The sequence below is a fragment of the Labeo rohita genome, chromosome 23 (assembly GCF_022985175.1).
Source record: "Labeo rohita strain BAU-BD-2019 chromosome 23, IGBB_LRoh.1.0, whole genome shotgun sequence".
Classification (NCBI taxonomy): domain Eukaryota; kingdom Metazoa; phylum Chordata; class Actinopteri; order Cypriniformes; family Cyprinidae; genus Labeo; species Labeo rohita.
The window spans coordinates 3,273,124-3,288,792 of record NC_066891.1 but is presented as its reverse complement, the minus strand read 5'-3'; the positions used below and the strand labels follow the sequence as shown (position 1 = coordinate 3,288,792).

Here is a 15,669-nt window from a genome sequence, read left to right as displayed (position 1 = left end):
AGTTTTTTTAAACTTTACTACACGTTTCAAAATGTTCTACAAACATTCAAAAGTAACACTCCCATAATGTTCATAACATGGAACAAATGGAACGTTCCCTAATGTTTTTAAAATTTTAAGCTGGAAGTTCAGAACTTTTTAAAAAACAACTTAATAGTATCAAAACATTCTATTTTGTTATTGTGGGGACAATACTGTACGTCAAGCACACCAACAACACATGAAGAAACCTCTCGAGGAAAAATCCTTTCAGAGCCAAAACTGACCAAGGAAAGTGACTCTCTAATTAACAACTTTACAGTTGTAAGCACACATGTACAGGGATGCATATCTATACAGATCATAATTAAATGTGCTTCTATAACCCCACAGAGACTCTTCATCAGAAATAGACTCATGTAACATGGCATGCTGTAATGTGATTTAATGCCATCGCTCTTTGGTGGAAGACAGGAACTGTCATAAATAAGAGCCGGTGTTCAAAGTCTACAGTACGTCCCCTGACACCACCGTAACATTAGGACGCAATGCCCGAAATATCTCTCCAGTGACCCCAACACCAGCTGAAGACACCCAACACGAGTCACACGCAGAGCATTACCGCCTGAGACGATGGACAAAGGTAGGATCGCCTTAATGGCTGTTTTAGCCACAAATACAAGCATGTTTTTGTGGTGCATTTGCATGAGAAATTATTTATGGGAAAAGCAAATGGACAGTTCTTTGCGTACATGTGTTTCAAGGTTAAGCATTATAGAAATCTGATATCTGAAGCATTTGAAAGTGTTTCTTTACCTCACTTATCAATCAAACAGATAATTGCATTGCAATACCTTAAAAATGTTTGCCTCAAGGCTGAAATACTGTTAAATGCTCAACAGCTTTCTTCTACAATATTGCTGCTCTTGCACCATCACTTGTGACTGTGGTGTTTATCTGTTTAAAATATCTACAGCTTCATAGGTCAAAATGCTAAAGCGTGACTTAGACACCCTTTGCATCCGTTTCTAGCGGTGCTTTATGTTCCTGTCCAGTGAAGAGCATGCAAACCCATTCATTCTGATTCCTCACATGTTGGTCAAGCATTTATGGGTCATGTGCCAAAAATAGAAACGCTTAAACAGCAGCAAGTGGTTTGCTACTGAAAGTTACAAATTCATTGCAAAAAGATACACTATTTGGGTAGCAAAATGAACAAAAGTTTATATTTTTGAACCACTTTTTTTTTTTTTGAGTGACTTAATTTCAATACATTTTTCAGAAAACAAGACCGATGTCATTTTGCCTCAAGTAACTATATCTTGATTTAAGAATATTTAGATATTTGTATTGGAAACAAGACTGAAATACTAAGCAAGAACAATTTTTTTTTGACTGGATGTTTTGTGTCTCTTCTCTTCACAGTGGTGGAGATTGAACACATTGATCTGGGGTGTGAGGTGAACAACACCAATCACCACACGCTGTTGAACGGTGTGGACAGACTGATCGTGAGGAGAGGACAGCCGTTCACCATCACGCTTTACCTGCAACCAGGAACTCACTTTCAAAATGGGGACAATATCAACTTCATCACTCAAACAGGTTACTAAATCTCTTCAATCCTTTTCAGACTTTACATAAAGCATGCAACTACATATACAAACCATACTAAAGCATCCTAACATCATGAGTGATAGCAGCCACAGGCGATGCAACAGTTGAGCAGATATAACTTTTAAGCAACTAAATGCAGCAACAACTTATGGAAGTGCAGAAAGTAAAGGTCACATGATCTGACATGATACTGTGACTTCAGCTGGTTATTTTAAGTAATAGTCCCTGATGGTAGATGCTAAAACTACTTTATTACTTTATCTGGGGGAAAAAATACTGTCACTCCGTTGCTCCATGGATGGGATAGCCATTAAGAATTAGAGATACATTTTTAATTTAGTTTTATTTTATTAAACAAAAAAAAAATGTATGTATGTATGTATATATATATATATATATATATATATATATAAATATAATGTATATATTAAAATGTATTATATTTTAGCACATGGCGACATGGCATTTACATCTACAAAAATCAAATTTATATAATCAAAATATAATTACAATAAAATTATTCAAAACACAGTTATGAGACATGGCATTTACATCTACTACTACAAAAAAATATAATTAAAGTGATTAAATACACATGGCATCTGAACCTTTTTAAATATAATATAATTATGTACATATGGCGTTTACAGCTACTAAAATATGCACTACCAGTCAAAAGTTTTTGAACAGTAAGATTTTTTGTAATGTTTTTTTTTGAACTTTCGATTCAAAGAAACCTGAAAAACATTTACTCAGCTGTTTTCAGCACAATACTACTAATAAATGTTTTTTGAGCATAAATCAGAATATTAGAATGATTTCTGAAGGATCATGTCACTGAAGTAATGACGCTTAAAAAAAATCAGCTTTGAAATAAATTAAAGGAATAAATTACGTTTGAAAATATATTCAAATAGAAAACAGATATTTTAAATGGTAAAAATATTTCAAAATGTTACTGCTTCTGCTGTACTTTGGCTCAAATAAATGCAGGCCTGGTAAGCAGAAGAAATTTCTTTAAAAAAAAAAAACATTAAAAATCTTACTGTTCAAAAACTTTTGACTGGTAGTATAATTAATACAAATAAATACATATGGCATTTAAAGCTACAAAAAAAGAAAATATAATAAACACTTATATTTTAAATGTTGTTTGCAGAAAAATTAATTGTTACATATCTTTGAATGGCTGTTAATGGAAACCGTGAGAGACTGTGTAGCTACAGTATCTAGTATAATGGTGGTAGTGCAGTTTGAACACCTACAAGAAACAATAATAAACTGGCAACCAACACAATTAAAAATGTGAATGAACAGTATATGAACAAAATTCATACCTAGATCATCACAATAGGCATCCACCACAAAGGTTTGGTGATGTCAGCTGAAAAAGAATAATTTTATTAATGAATATAATGACAATTGTGACAAATGCTTTTTTTTTTTGTTTTTTTTTTTATGAATAACATGCACTGATAAATCACCAGTAACATGCATGAAGAGCATTAAGACTTGTTTCACTTTCATTCTTAAATGACTTTAAATTACTAATTACTATACTTACAATAAATCAGGGCTGGTTTAATAACGGCACGTCCCAAGACAGTGAAGTTACTCCTGCATTTAGAGGATTTACAGTGCTGAAAGGGAGGAAAGTAATGCTGCACACACTCATTAGATCATTCACAAGAATATTATTAGCAACATGATGTAAAGGCTTCAAAAGTGTATGTCACATTTAAGATACTTGTTATCCATTCATTACTTTCTGTTGGATTCCAGGTCCCATACCCTCAGTGGATGCACAAACCAAAGCCAAATTCAGCCTCAGTAAATTCATCTCCAGATCAAACTGGAGCGCCACAGCAGAGACATCTGACAGCACTGTATCTCTGACCGTGTGCTCACACCCAAATGCTCCTATAGGGGTCTATAAACTGATCCTGGATCAGGGAGAAGGAGTTAGTCTGGGAGAGTTTGTCCTGCTTTTTAACCCCTGGTGCAAACGTAAGCTGTTTTGTCATTGGAGACCAATATTGAGAAACACATTTACAGCAAATGGATATATCCAAAACTTACTTTCACTTTTATTATAATCTAACAAGCACAAACAAATTAATATTTTCAATCTGTGCTGGTTGTTTCAGAGGACTCTGTGTATCTGGCAAGTGAAGCTGAAAAGGAGGAATTCGTCCTCTCTCAGGACGGCCTGATCTACCGCGGTGTACCCAAACGTATCACGGTCCTACCATGGACTTTTGGACAGGTGCTGCTTCTTGAAACATCTCCATGATTGCTTCACAGTAGCAATCAATTAATTAGAAGCTACCGTAAATGCATAATTGGCTTCCTTTAATACAAACATTTTAGTGGTCCAAGTAACCAATAAAACATTCAGACGGTATAAGCTTCCAAAGCATCTATGCTTCACTGACATGTTTGATTTCTGGGTTTCCACAGTTCGAGCCTGGCATACTGGACATCTCTTTGCAGATTTTAGATGAAAGTCCAAACTACATAAGTGACGCAGCTTTGGATTGTTCTGAGAGGAGAAACCCCATTTATGTGACTCGAGTCCTCAGTGCCATGGTTAGTAACAGCCCTCAAAAATTATTCAAAGCTATCATATTCTGTTTATTTTGAGAGTTAAACAACATGATCTAGTTGTATTCTAGCAGCATAACATTTTTTACATGCACTGAAGAAAATATTAAAGTTGCTTTCAAGTGTAAAATTCACCATTATGTTGTCTTGCATTGCCCAGATCAACAGTCTAGGTGATAAAGGAGTTCTGGTGGGTAGCTGGTCAGGTGACTATGAGGACAGCGTGAAGCCCACTGTATGGAAAGACAGCTGCTCAATTCTGCATCAGTGGAGTAATGACGGCTGCAGGGCGGTGCGTTACGGGCAGTGCTGGGTGTTCACAGCTGTTGCCTGCACAGGTGATTCAATACCTTCTGCAAAAATGATCATGAATCTATTAACAGTAACTCAACCAATTAGCAAGAAGATGCATTGTGTTACTGTGTTTTTCAACAGTATGGAAAATTCTGAGATTTGTTTGTGTTCATTTTGGTCTGTTTTCTATCCGTTGTTTAAAACTAGTGGTGCCAGACATTAGAATGAATCACTCTTTTTAAGTAGTTGGTCTTTTGCAAAAAGGTCTGAAATTGTTTACAATAGAGGGTTTGCACTTGCGTCACGATTTGGTCGGTTACCCAGATGTGCAGCCATGTTGGCAATACTTGGATGTAAACAACAGCTTCGATTTCACGGTTAATGTACTACTGAATACATTGTTTTGCTAATTTATGCTGTCTAACCCATGAAAAAAAGCAAGGAAGCTGCTAAATCATATAGAGAAGGACTTAGTAAGCAGGAAAGGACACAATTTTGACAAACTAAAGTTAAGAGGTGGTAAAGATAAGTACCAGCAGCATTAGTTAAGATATTAGCCTAATATTTCACCTGCCTGACTGGAAATAATATGAACAAACACAAATGTTGTCAAGATTCTTGCAATGGAAATCCTGGTTCAATTTGGCCGACGAAACACCTTTTGTTCCTCAGGCAGTTTGTTGCACTCTGCTCCATGATTTGAAAAAACATGGCCCAAAACATGACAATAATTGACCATTTTTTGCAGCAATAATCAGCAAAATATTTGAAGAGTTCCTGACACAAAGTATACATCCATCAAATACTTTTACTTCAAACTCGCTAAATTCCAGTCTCAGCCCAATCAGAAGTACCAGTACTTACACTTAGAAACCTATACAAAGCATCTGAACTCCTCATTGTTGAGTTCAATGCCGTCTATATCGCCAATTGATGTTGCATTGTGAAAACACTATTCAGTTTGATTCATCCTTTACTAACTAGCAAACTGCCATTTGTCAATGACAAAGCAGCTCTTTATTGAGCTTGCAGCTGGTGAACAACTGTGGGACAAAGGCAAAGACAATTTATATCCATTTATATCCAAACTTATAAATTTATATCCAGGATTTAAAAGGACTATCAAAATATGGGCACACTATTGATGGGAGACCTGTGTCCCAGTACTGATGAAAGGCTAGAAACACCCCTGTATCAGATATGACAGGACCAGATCTCAATTTTGTGTCTGATTCATGTTCCAGTGTCCAGAGCTCTGGGAATCCCATGCAGAGTCGTCACTAACTTTGGATCAGCACGTGACAGCAATGGAGACCTAATAATGGAGCGTTTCTACAATGAATTTGATGAGAACATTGCTGACGACTCCATATGGTATGCATTGTGAAGCCAAAATTAAACAAGATAAAGTTAATAAAGTTAATTTTTTATTGGCATCTTTGGTTCCATGAGATAACATCCATAGAACACTTCCATTGCACAACAGGTTCCTTATAGTGGGTAAAGGTTCTTCAGATTATTCAAATGTTCTTCAAAAAATTTAAGAACTGTTCACTGATACCCCATTTTCCACCAACGCAGTTTGAATGCTGGTTAAGAGCCAGAGTCTAGTTTCAAAAAGTTTTTTTTGTCTTTCGACACCCAAAGCACCATCTCTTAACCAGAAAAAGTGTTGATCTAGAACAGGGGCACCCAACCTTTTTCCTGGAGATCTACCTTCCTGCAAAGTTTAGTTCCAACCCTGATCAAACACACCTGTCTGTAATTATCAAGTGTTCCTTCAGATCCTAATTAGTTGGTTCATTTGTGTTTGATCAGGGTTGGAGCTGAACTCTGCGGGAAGGTAGATCTCCAGGAACAGGGTTGAGCACCCCTGATCTAGAAGAGCGAACCCAAAGCCACTAGATGGCAAGCCTGCAACCTAGCCAGAAAAGTGTAACAGCTAAAGCTAACGCTTCCAGTCTGGCAGTATGTGGGAAAGGAGACCAGAGGCAGTTTTTTTTGAATAGATGTCAATGGAGGAGAAGCTTTACTATGCTGAATAAACAGCTTTTTAGAGAAAATGGCTTATCATTTAATGAATCAACAGCCTATCTACTAATCTTCAATATGTTTTACACTAAACAATACTTTTGGATTGAAAAATTTGTAGAGCTTACTATGAAAAAATGCTGTTTTATAAGAGAAGACACTGACTTCTTGCGACAGGTGGGATTCAGCTTTGGGCACAGATTGAATGTCGACAACTCTTAAATTCAATAACGTCAAGGCTGTAATGTGATGGGTTATTAAAGGACACATGATCCAAGTTAGCAGTTACATTTTCTCCAATAGTAAGTAATACAGACCCTCTCATCTCCCTATAGCAAGACAATCTCTGAAGAACTGCTTGCATCAGAGGCTGGGGGCGGGGTAACTGTGACCAACAAAACAAACAAAACTTTTGACCGCCATTTTTGAAACAGCAACTAAACATGAACAGATTTGATTCACCGTTTTTTGATGCCGATGTAGTTTTGCAAAGCCATGAACATCAATAGCAATGCAACATCCACTATTGTTGATATTAGCCTTGTTCGGGATGTGTGTGGACTGGTTAAAGTACCACAAGAGCAATTCAAAAGCTTAAAGGGTTGATGGCTCTCCAATTGCTCTTGCTGTGTTTTGGTGTTGTGTGCTAGTCAGTCTGCTCAACAACCATGCATCTTGAGCAAGTCTGGTGTGTTTGTGTTTGCCGCTGCCGCACTAGAGTTGCTAGTAAAGATGAGACCTGGCTCTGTGGTGGCTCTCTAGCCCATGGAAAACCAGCTCTTAGCAAGCCTGTTGAACCATCTCCAAACCGGCAATAGCACTGGCTCTGAGCTAACACCCGGTTCATGCTGGTGGAAAAGGGATATGTACAGTTCTTTGTGGATTCCAAAATGGATCTTCTATAGCATTGCTGCCAAAAACTCTTTTGGAACTTCTGTTATTACTACTGTAATGCAAATATGAAAAACATACCTTGTTCTTCCTCAGGAACTTCCATGTTTGGGTGGAGAACTGGATGACACGCCCAGACCTGGCGCTCGGGTACGAGGGTTGGCAAGCGAGCGACCCAACACCTCAGCACAGAAGTGATGGTGAGCCAATAATCAATGTCTGACAGAAGTATAGAAGTAGAGTCAATGAAGAAGTACCTCAGTTCTGTTGTTCTCCTTCTCTCAGGCATCTTTTGTTGTGGTCCAGCCTCTGTGAGAGCCATTAAAGAGGGTGAGCTCACTTTCAAATACGACGTCCCATTCGTGTACGCCGAGGTGAACGCTGATGTGGTGGAATACATCAAACTGAGAGATGGAAGGGTGTTTAAGATGGGCGGATCCACTACGGAGGTTGGGAAATCCATCAGCACCAAAGCAGTGGGTCGAGATGACAGAGAGGACATTACGCACAACTACAAGTATCCAGAGGGTAGAGATGCATTCTGAGTACTTCAGTCATTCATGGTTAAGGATCTAGGTTGATATTCCCAAAAGAGAATCCATAAACTATGACTAAAAGTCACTTAATTCTAGGTTTGGATAGGCAACGTCAGTCCTGGAGTGCCGATATCCTGCAGAGTTTAACTCCAACCTCAAGAAAACTTGCCTGCAGCCCTAGTAATCCTGAAGACCTTGATTAGCTTGTTCACATGAGTTTGATTAGAGATGGAACTAAACTCTGCAGGTCATTGGAACTCCAGGACCCTATCCCCGTTATAGGTTATCGTAGGAGCATCCATCCTGTTAAACTCTTATTAGTTCTAAAGGCCCAAAAAACAACAGCATGCTGGTCCAAGTTGGTTTATGCTAGTTGTCAGTAGTTTGGCGCTGGTCTAGCTTGTATTAGCAAAGGATTTATTAGTGAAGCTAGTTAAAAAGCCTGATAGAGACACCTGCTTCCAAAACATGACGGCTTCTGGTCATTTCTGTAGGATAGGGTAGGAAGGAGCATTGTCTGTTACCAATATACTGTGATATTAACATTTCAGTGCACATGACATGATAAACACTGTATTCTGTCCAGGTTCTGAAGAGGAGAGAAGGGTTTATGAGAAGGCAAATCATCACAACAAACTGGCACAGGCAGGAGAGGAACCTGGTTTACACATCAGGATTAAAGTGACTCCAGACATGCAGATCGGCTCTGATTTTGACGTCTACGCTGAGCTCAAAAACAACACCATGGTCACGAAGTCCTGTCGGGTCATGTTCTATGCCCAAGCAGTGTCTTACAATGGCAAACTTGGAGAAACCTGTGGATTGGGCGAGTTTACGGAGATGAATTTAGCTTCGACTGAAGGTGAGGAACAAGTTTTTCTTAGTGTGAAGAACATTTTAATAATCTAAAGAACCTTCTTCCACTATTAAGAACCTTTTGTGGAATGGAAAGGTTCCATGGATGATAAAGTTTCTTCCTGGAACCATTGATGCCAATAAAGAACCTTTATTTTTAAGAATGTATTCAAAAAGTTAACTCTGTCTCATTGTGTTTTATGTTTCAGGAGGTAAAGTAACTCTTCGACTGGAGTATGCAGAGTACAGCAAAGCTATAACTCAAGACAGGATGATCAAACTGGTGGCGTTACTCATTGATGCAGAGACACGAGATTTCTACAGAGCAAAGAAGACCATCGTACTGGATGGTCCTGAAATAATCGTCAATGTAAACCTCAGCTTCTCTCCACAATTTACATTTACAGCATGCTGACTTGACTAAATTAACTCGGTGATACTGTGCAAAATTTAGTTAGGGCTTTCTTTAAATCCCTAAAGAGTCTCCAGTTGCTTACGGAAGTGAAACAGCCAATGCATATTTAATCTGAATCAATTTGGTCCCCCACAGATCCTGGGTGTCCCAAAAGTAGGCCGGAACCTGGTAGCAGATATAGCGCTACAGAACCCACTTCCGGAGCCCTTGGAAAACTGTGTGTTCACTATACATGGTGCCAACCTGACCGAGAGCAAACCTATCACTCATGAGTAAGTCACCTGATCACTCAGGACCGGGGTGTGAAACTACATTCCCTCATTCCTCCAGTAGACATACCTGGTGTCATTTCAACTCATCGCATGATCAGATTAAAAGACAGATAAAGGACTTCTGGAGTGGTAATGCATCAGTACAACAGTATTGGGGAAGTTACTTTGAAATTGTAGCCTCCCAGACTGCAAGCTACTTTAAAGTTAGTTTTAAAAAAAGTCTAAATTTTAATTTAAGTAAAACAATCCAGCATTTTTACAACCAAAACAGTGTTGATCTTGTACAAAAATAAAAGATAAATTCACTAAACAGTAATAGCATGCAGTATTTAATCATCTTTTGCATGGCAATAAGCAATCTGTTAACATGTCAACAAACTCCTATCTATCCATCCATCTAGCAATAAAGCATAATAGCAACCACTTAGAAACATCCTAAATTTGAAGAATGTCCTGTATGCTACTTATGAGAGATGGCAGGAGCACATTTTAGATCTCATTTTAGATGCTTATGATACTATTATCAGTTTAGAGCTGTTTTGTTAATTCACAAAATGTGAAACAAAAAGCTGTAACAATTTTTTTCTTCTTGGCAGGGTTGGAACAGTTGGTCCTAAAGTGTTTGCCACTGCCAAAGTGGAGTTCACACCAAAGCTGCCAGGACAAAGAAAAATACTGATAGATTTTGCCAGTGATAAACTTAACAATGTTGAGACCTATGAGAATCTCGTCATCTATGAATAAATGAGCTGTTTTTACTTATGCTTGTGAGGTCCTATTCTGTTAACTTGTGTGAAGTCAGACATCATTTTGAAATTTCATCATGAAAAATGTGCACAAGATTTGAAAATGATACAATCTCTTCTTCAATTGCCAGTTCTGCTGCAAAAAATGATTCTGAATATATTGTACAAGGGCTGTGCAATTAATTGAATTCATAGTAAAATCATGACACAAGCATGCACAATATAAGTCTAGCGTGAGAACAGAACAGTATATGTGACCCTGGACCACAAAACCAGTCATAAGTAGCACTGGTATATTTGTTGCAATAGTCAACAATACATTGTATGGGTCAAAATTATAAATTTTTCTTTTATGCCAAAAATAGGATATTAAGTAAAGATCATGTTCCATAAAGATATTTTGTAAATTTCCTACTGTAAATATATCAAAACTTAATTTTTGATCAGTAATATGCATTGCTAGGAACTTCATTTGGACAACTTTAAAAGCGATTTTCTCAATATTTTGATTTTTCGCACCCTCAGATTCCAGATTTTCAAATAGTTGTATCTCGGCCGAATATTGTCCTATCATAACAAACCTTACATCAATGGACAGCTTATTTATAAAGCTTATTTATTATGTATAAATCTCAATTTCATAAAACTGACCCTTATGACTGGTTTTGTGGTCCAGGGTCACATATAGACTTACATTATTTTTGTACACAATATTTTTCATATTTTTTTGTACTGTTGTTGTAAACACAATTATTTAACTTTCCAAACAAAAGTGTGGTTGGAATAAATTGCCTTCCATTTGCATGATTTGATTTGCATTTCTCATGTAAGAAAAACAGAATTTGAATAATTCATCAATGCAAAACTGCTTAGAAAGTCTCAAACTCCTCAATAAGTCATAAATCTAAACTATGAATCAGTTCTGCAGCATTTAAAGCAAACCACAATCAGTTCCACCTTCAATCGACTGGAGTGTAGCTACACAGCTGGCAGTGCATTGGATGTGTCTGTTTAAAAACCTAAGAACACTTTCTTGTGAAGAACCATTCTTTATAATTTTTTTTATTTTATTTTTTTTAATTTTACAATTATTTCCTTCTACACTAATCTCTGCCTCCAATTTTCTTTTTCTCATAGATTTAAAAAAAAATGGTGACGTGGGACCAAACAAATGATTCAACATGCAAACCATCAATTTTCTCAGTGAACTCCAGCTTGTGCTATGTTATACCCTCCTATTTTATCGCAGTCTCTCTCGGCATCAACGTGGTTCTTGGTCTGCCGGCAAACTGTTACATCCTGTGGCTGAGCATAAAAGAGATGATTCAGGGACAGTCAACCGAAATCTTTATCTTCAACGCAGCACTCGTTGAGGTCGTCTTCTGCTCTTCTTATGTTTTTATCATACAGCAGTATTTCTTTAATTGCACTTATTGCAAGTTTGGCATATACTTTCCAAGTCTGCTGCTGTTAGTTGGTCGTCCTTTGTTTCATAGCTGCATCTGTGTGGAGCGTTACATAGGGGTTCTCTATCCTGTGACCTTCTTGAAGCTCAAACCCATGAAATACAGGATCGCCTTTTCCATCATCGGATGGATTCTGATAGTCATCTCAAGCTTTATGGTTTCAGTGAACATCATTGAACTTCATCAATTAGTTTTGCCAGAACTGCTTGTTTTTTTCAGCATCAAAGTGTTCAGCTGCTTGATGGTCCTGAAGGCTCTGAAGCATCCTGGACCTGGTGACGACTTTAAGAGGAAAGTGAATCAAGGAGTGAATCAAGACAAACTCAAGGCTTTTCGGATCATTCGGATTGTGTTGGCATCTGCAGTTCTTATGCACGGTCCTATGATTATTTCTCTTGTGCTTTATTATCTTATAGATTTAAACAGGTTTCTTTTGTCCTGGTCTGGGGCCTCATGTATTGGGCTCTTTTCAGGTTTTGTGCATCCTTTTCTCTACCTCAAAAGAGTTGGAAAACTCCCCTTTTGTTAGAGGCGCTTCCTGTATTTTGGTGTTGCAAAAAGCAATAGACAAACAAAATTGTTTTTCTTGTGAAAACTATCAGATATGATTGTGTCATTCTAAACCTGGATTTCTTTCTTCTGCAGAACACAAAAGCATATTTTGAAGACATGGGTTCTAAACAGCATTGGATGCAAATGACTTAAATATTAGATATTTTTAGACAGAAAGAAATATATACAGCTCTGAAATTGCATGAGGGTTAGTAAAAGATGATTTTTGGGAGAACATTCCCTTCAATCCATTTACAAAAGCCTGTCTGGTAGTAGTGTTTAAGAGATTTAGCAGATCTGCTGTACTTTGAATCAGAAAGGACCTGAACATACTGTTTTCTTAGTATACCAGTTATATGTAGCTCATTATGTGTTCATTATATTTATTATATTTATATTAAATAAGTACTAAATATACCAATAAAGAGAATCATTTAATGAACATGTGGCTCTACAAGATTTGCTTTTACATCAACCAAATGCCAAATGAAATCATCCTGCATCCACCAAATGAAGTCAGACCCCTTAAAACAACTAACATGCAACCAAACCAAGAGATTAGAGAGTTCAGGTTTCTGCACAATTTACATAGTTTCCAGTCATTTCGTTTGGTGTACTTGTATATTTGATTGATTGTGGTCTATCGTGACAACTGTGTCAATAACAAGTGTGTTGTATAATATTTCAACATCACAACCTGGATACCTCTCAACTCAAAGCCTGTGGTTTCACCTGAACATTTAACATCTAGAAACAGCATTCAATAATAAATCAAATGATGGTCATGCGCACCTGATATCTGCAATGCCCTTAAACCCCATTCACCTTTGGGCATATTCAAACATGTCATATTAAGATCACAAGAACCAATGATAATGAATAAATAAATAAATTTTATACACTTTAAAATAAACGTTATTTTATGATGTAAATATATATACATAAAACTGGACATAAAACTGAAAAGTCCTCACTAAGGATCTCATCTATGTCCAAAATGTTTACATAAAAAGCTAGGTAGACCAAAACAATGCATACTGAACCATCATTTAAATAAATATTGAAATTTCTAATAAATGTCCTTTTATTTACAAATATTACAAGTGATAAAACTGTAAATCAGTTCTCATAATGTCAAATGGTTTACTTCAAAATTACCTTCAAAATAAACAAAAACCTCCTCTGGAATTTTTTAACGGAAGGCTGAATAAGCAACAATTTGCGGTAGACTTTATGTGTAACATAACCTTAAGTTCATACTAACTGCAACTCTTAATGAATTTCGTTATATGATAAAAATTAACTCACAAGCAAATAGAAACAAAGTCATAATAATCTAAATATATAGTCGGACGTTAGCAATTCCCCCGGCTTATGTGCCTTAGCATGCTTTGATGGGAAGAAAGTGTGTACTCACAAACGAACGATAAAATCCATTCACGATCTACAAGACGGCAAAAAATCCTGCAGAGAGCTAGAAACGGTTCTCACGTGTTACGTAACTTATTTGTGCACTTTTTTTGCCCACTCTAATTTCTTTCCGGCCTTCGACTTTTTTTTCCCCCAAATCAATAAAAAACACAAATTTATTTGAAATTATATTTAACAAATTGCATAGTTTATATTTAATAAGATTTATAGTATTTAGACGTGTTTATTTATTTAATTAAATTTAATATATTTATTTAATTTAGTCTTATATTTTAATTAATATTTATATTAGGCTTATTTTTTTCTCATTTACTGAAATTGAGTCATAAAAAAACAAAAGAATTATAAAAAAAGAAAAAACTAACAAATGCATTTAATTAAATATAATAAATGTAGGCTTAGTAATTTTCTTAATTCATTTAAATATAAATCTTTGCCAAACAGTTCTATTGTATTGTCCCTCTGTTATAAAGGTGAGCGGACTGGACCTGTATTTGAGAGTCAGTTTTCAGTACAGCACTGCTATCTTGTGTTTGAAGCCATGCAACTGATTTCTTTGCAGGTCACTTCCTCAAAACTCCATTTGCTCTGTTGAGTTTCAGGTGCATCATCAATAGAGCAACAACTACATTCAACAAATATTAACAAATACATTCATCATTATGTGGGCTTTCATCTTATATTTCATCTGTGTGGAGGGTAAGATTCATTATATTATATTTATTTTTTAAAGTTAGGCAAATGGAATTGTCTTTAATTGTCATCAATACAAAAGGTTTAAAAATGTACAAATGAAAATTCCATGCCTGTATGAACAATCCTTAATTGACTTGCATAAACTTTTGTGTGAAAATGCAAACATTTTTTTATGACTTGCATAACCATGAACTTACTGATTTCTGATCTTTAGTAAATGCTATATTTATAACAAATCTAAGCTATAACAATATAGAGTAAATATACTGTATAAATGTTCTGACTGTTCTTTGTTATAGTCATTGCTTTGTATTTATTTGAATTTAGAATAAATGAGCTAAATAGTGGAAGTGCTTCCTTGATGTTGCCATGACATCCACAAATCAGAAAAAAAAATTAAGTATTATTAATATTTCAAAAGTCACCTTAGTGTAAACACTGATAACCATTTCCTGCCAACTTATACTGTGTCTCTTTACATTCAAACAAAGCTAAATTTAGAAAGAAAAAAATTTAATGAAAGGTTAAAAATGTATTTTCTTGCAAAATTTTTCATCATGTGTTAAACTAAAGAGGTTAAGAGGCCATATTTTCATTTATACTGTTGGTTTCATTTTTCAAGGAAACAACTTATGTCCTTTGCATGCATTACTCTCTGAAATGACTTCCTTTAACCCACTTTAGATCATGTATGTTCTCAAAACCGCAGACCTGCTAGCATTGCAATACAAACATGCATGAAAAGAAGAATTTAATTCAAAACCTTATCATCGTTCAATCAGTTGTTTGTCAGTCAGGAAGTCTTGATTTTTAGCCATTATACCAAACTTCACGCTTTAACCTGTTTAAGACAATTAATGTGAAATGAAGTTCTCTGTAGGATCTAACATTCTGTGCATCAACCACAACACTTAACACACAAACCTCAATGACATTGACAATCAGCAAATGAGTTTTTATCATCACCACACAACAGCTGACTAATAGTGAAGACAAAATGAACAACGTTATAAACGTCAGTTGCAAAGGTCAGTTGCAAAAACAATAATCCTATAATAGTAATCATATACCTCATGCATGCTGCAATGGATTTGGGGGATTTCAACAAATCCAGTATGAAAATGCACTGTTTTATATAGATGAAATAATTCACATCTGTGATTCAAAAGGTCCTGTAAGATTAATGCATGCATTAAAATATAAATGGCCCAGACTATATTAAACACAGGTTTGTTTGGTTTGTGTCAACCACAGTGTGTTATGTGGTGAACTGCTGGTTACCCA

The 15,669-nt window shown here is 36.1% G+C and overlaps 1 protein-coding gene across 1 annotated transcript; it reads left to right on the top strand.

The window, feature by feature from the left end:
- The first annotated feature begins 460 nt into the window (after positions 1 to 460).
- Positions 461 to 10,238, top strand: tgm2a (transglutaminase 2, C polypeptide A). Its single transcript, XM_051096862.1, has 13 exons — positions 461 to 622; positions 1,405 to 1,584; positions 3,379 to 3,603; positions 3,744 to 3,862; positions 4,057 to 4,185; positions 4,361 to 4,538; positions 5,739 to 5,868; positions 7,513 to 7,616; positions 7,702 to 7,944; positions 8,539 to 8,814; positions 9,017 to 9,177; positions 9,358 to 9,494; positions 10,091 to 10,238. Exons 1-13 carry the CDS (start codon positions 613 to 615, stop codon positions 10,236 to 10,238), a joined length of 2,040 nt encoding a protein of 679 aa, XP_050952819.1. The 5' UTR covers positions 461 to 612.
- The last annotated feature ends 5,431 nt before the right edge of the window (positions 10,239 to 15,669 follow it).

Excerpts from the sequence above, each read along its gene's own strand:
- tgm2a (XM_051096862.1), top strand. Across the intron at positions 1,585-3,378 it reads CAACTTCATCACTCAAACAG|GTCCCATACCCTCAGTGGAT; the intron begins GTTACTAAATCT and ends GTTGGATTCCAG. Across the intron at positions 4,539-5,738 it reads CACAGCTGTTGCCTGCACAG|TGTCCAGAGCTCTGGGAATC; the intron begins GTGATTCAATAC and ends TTCATGTTCCAG.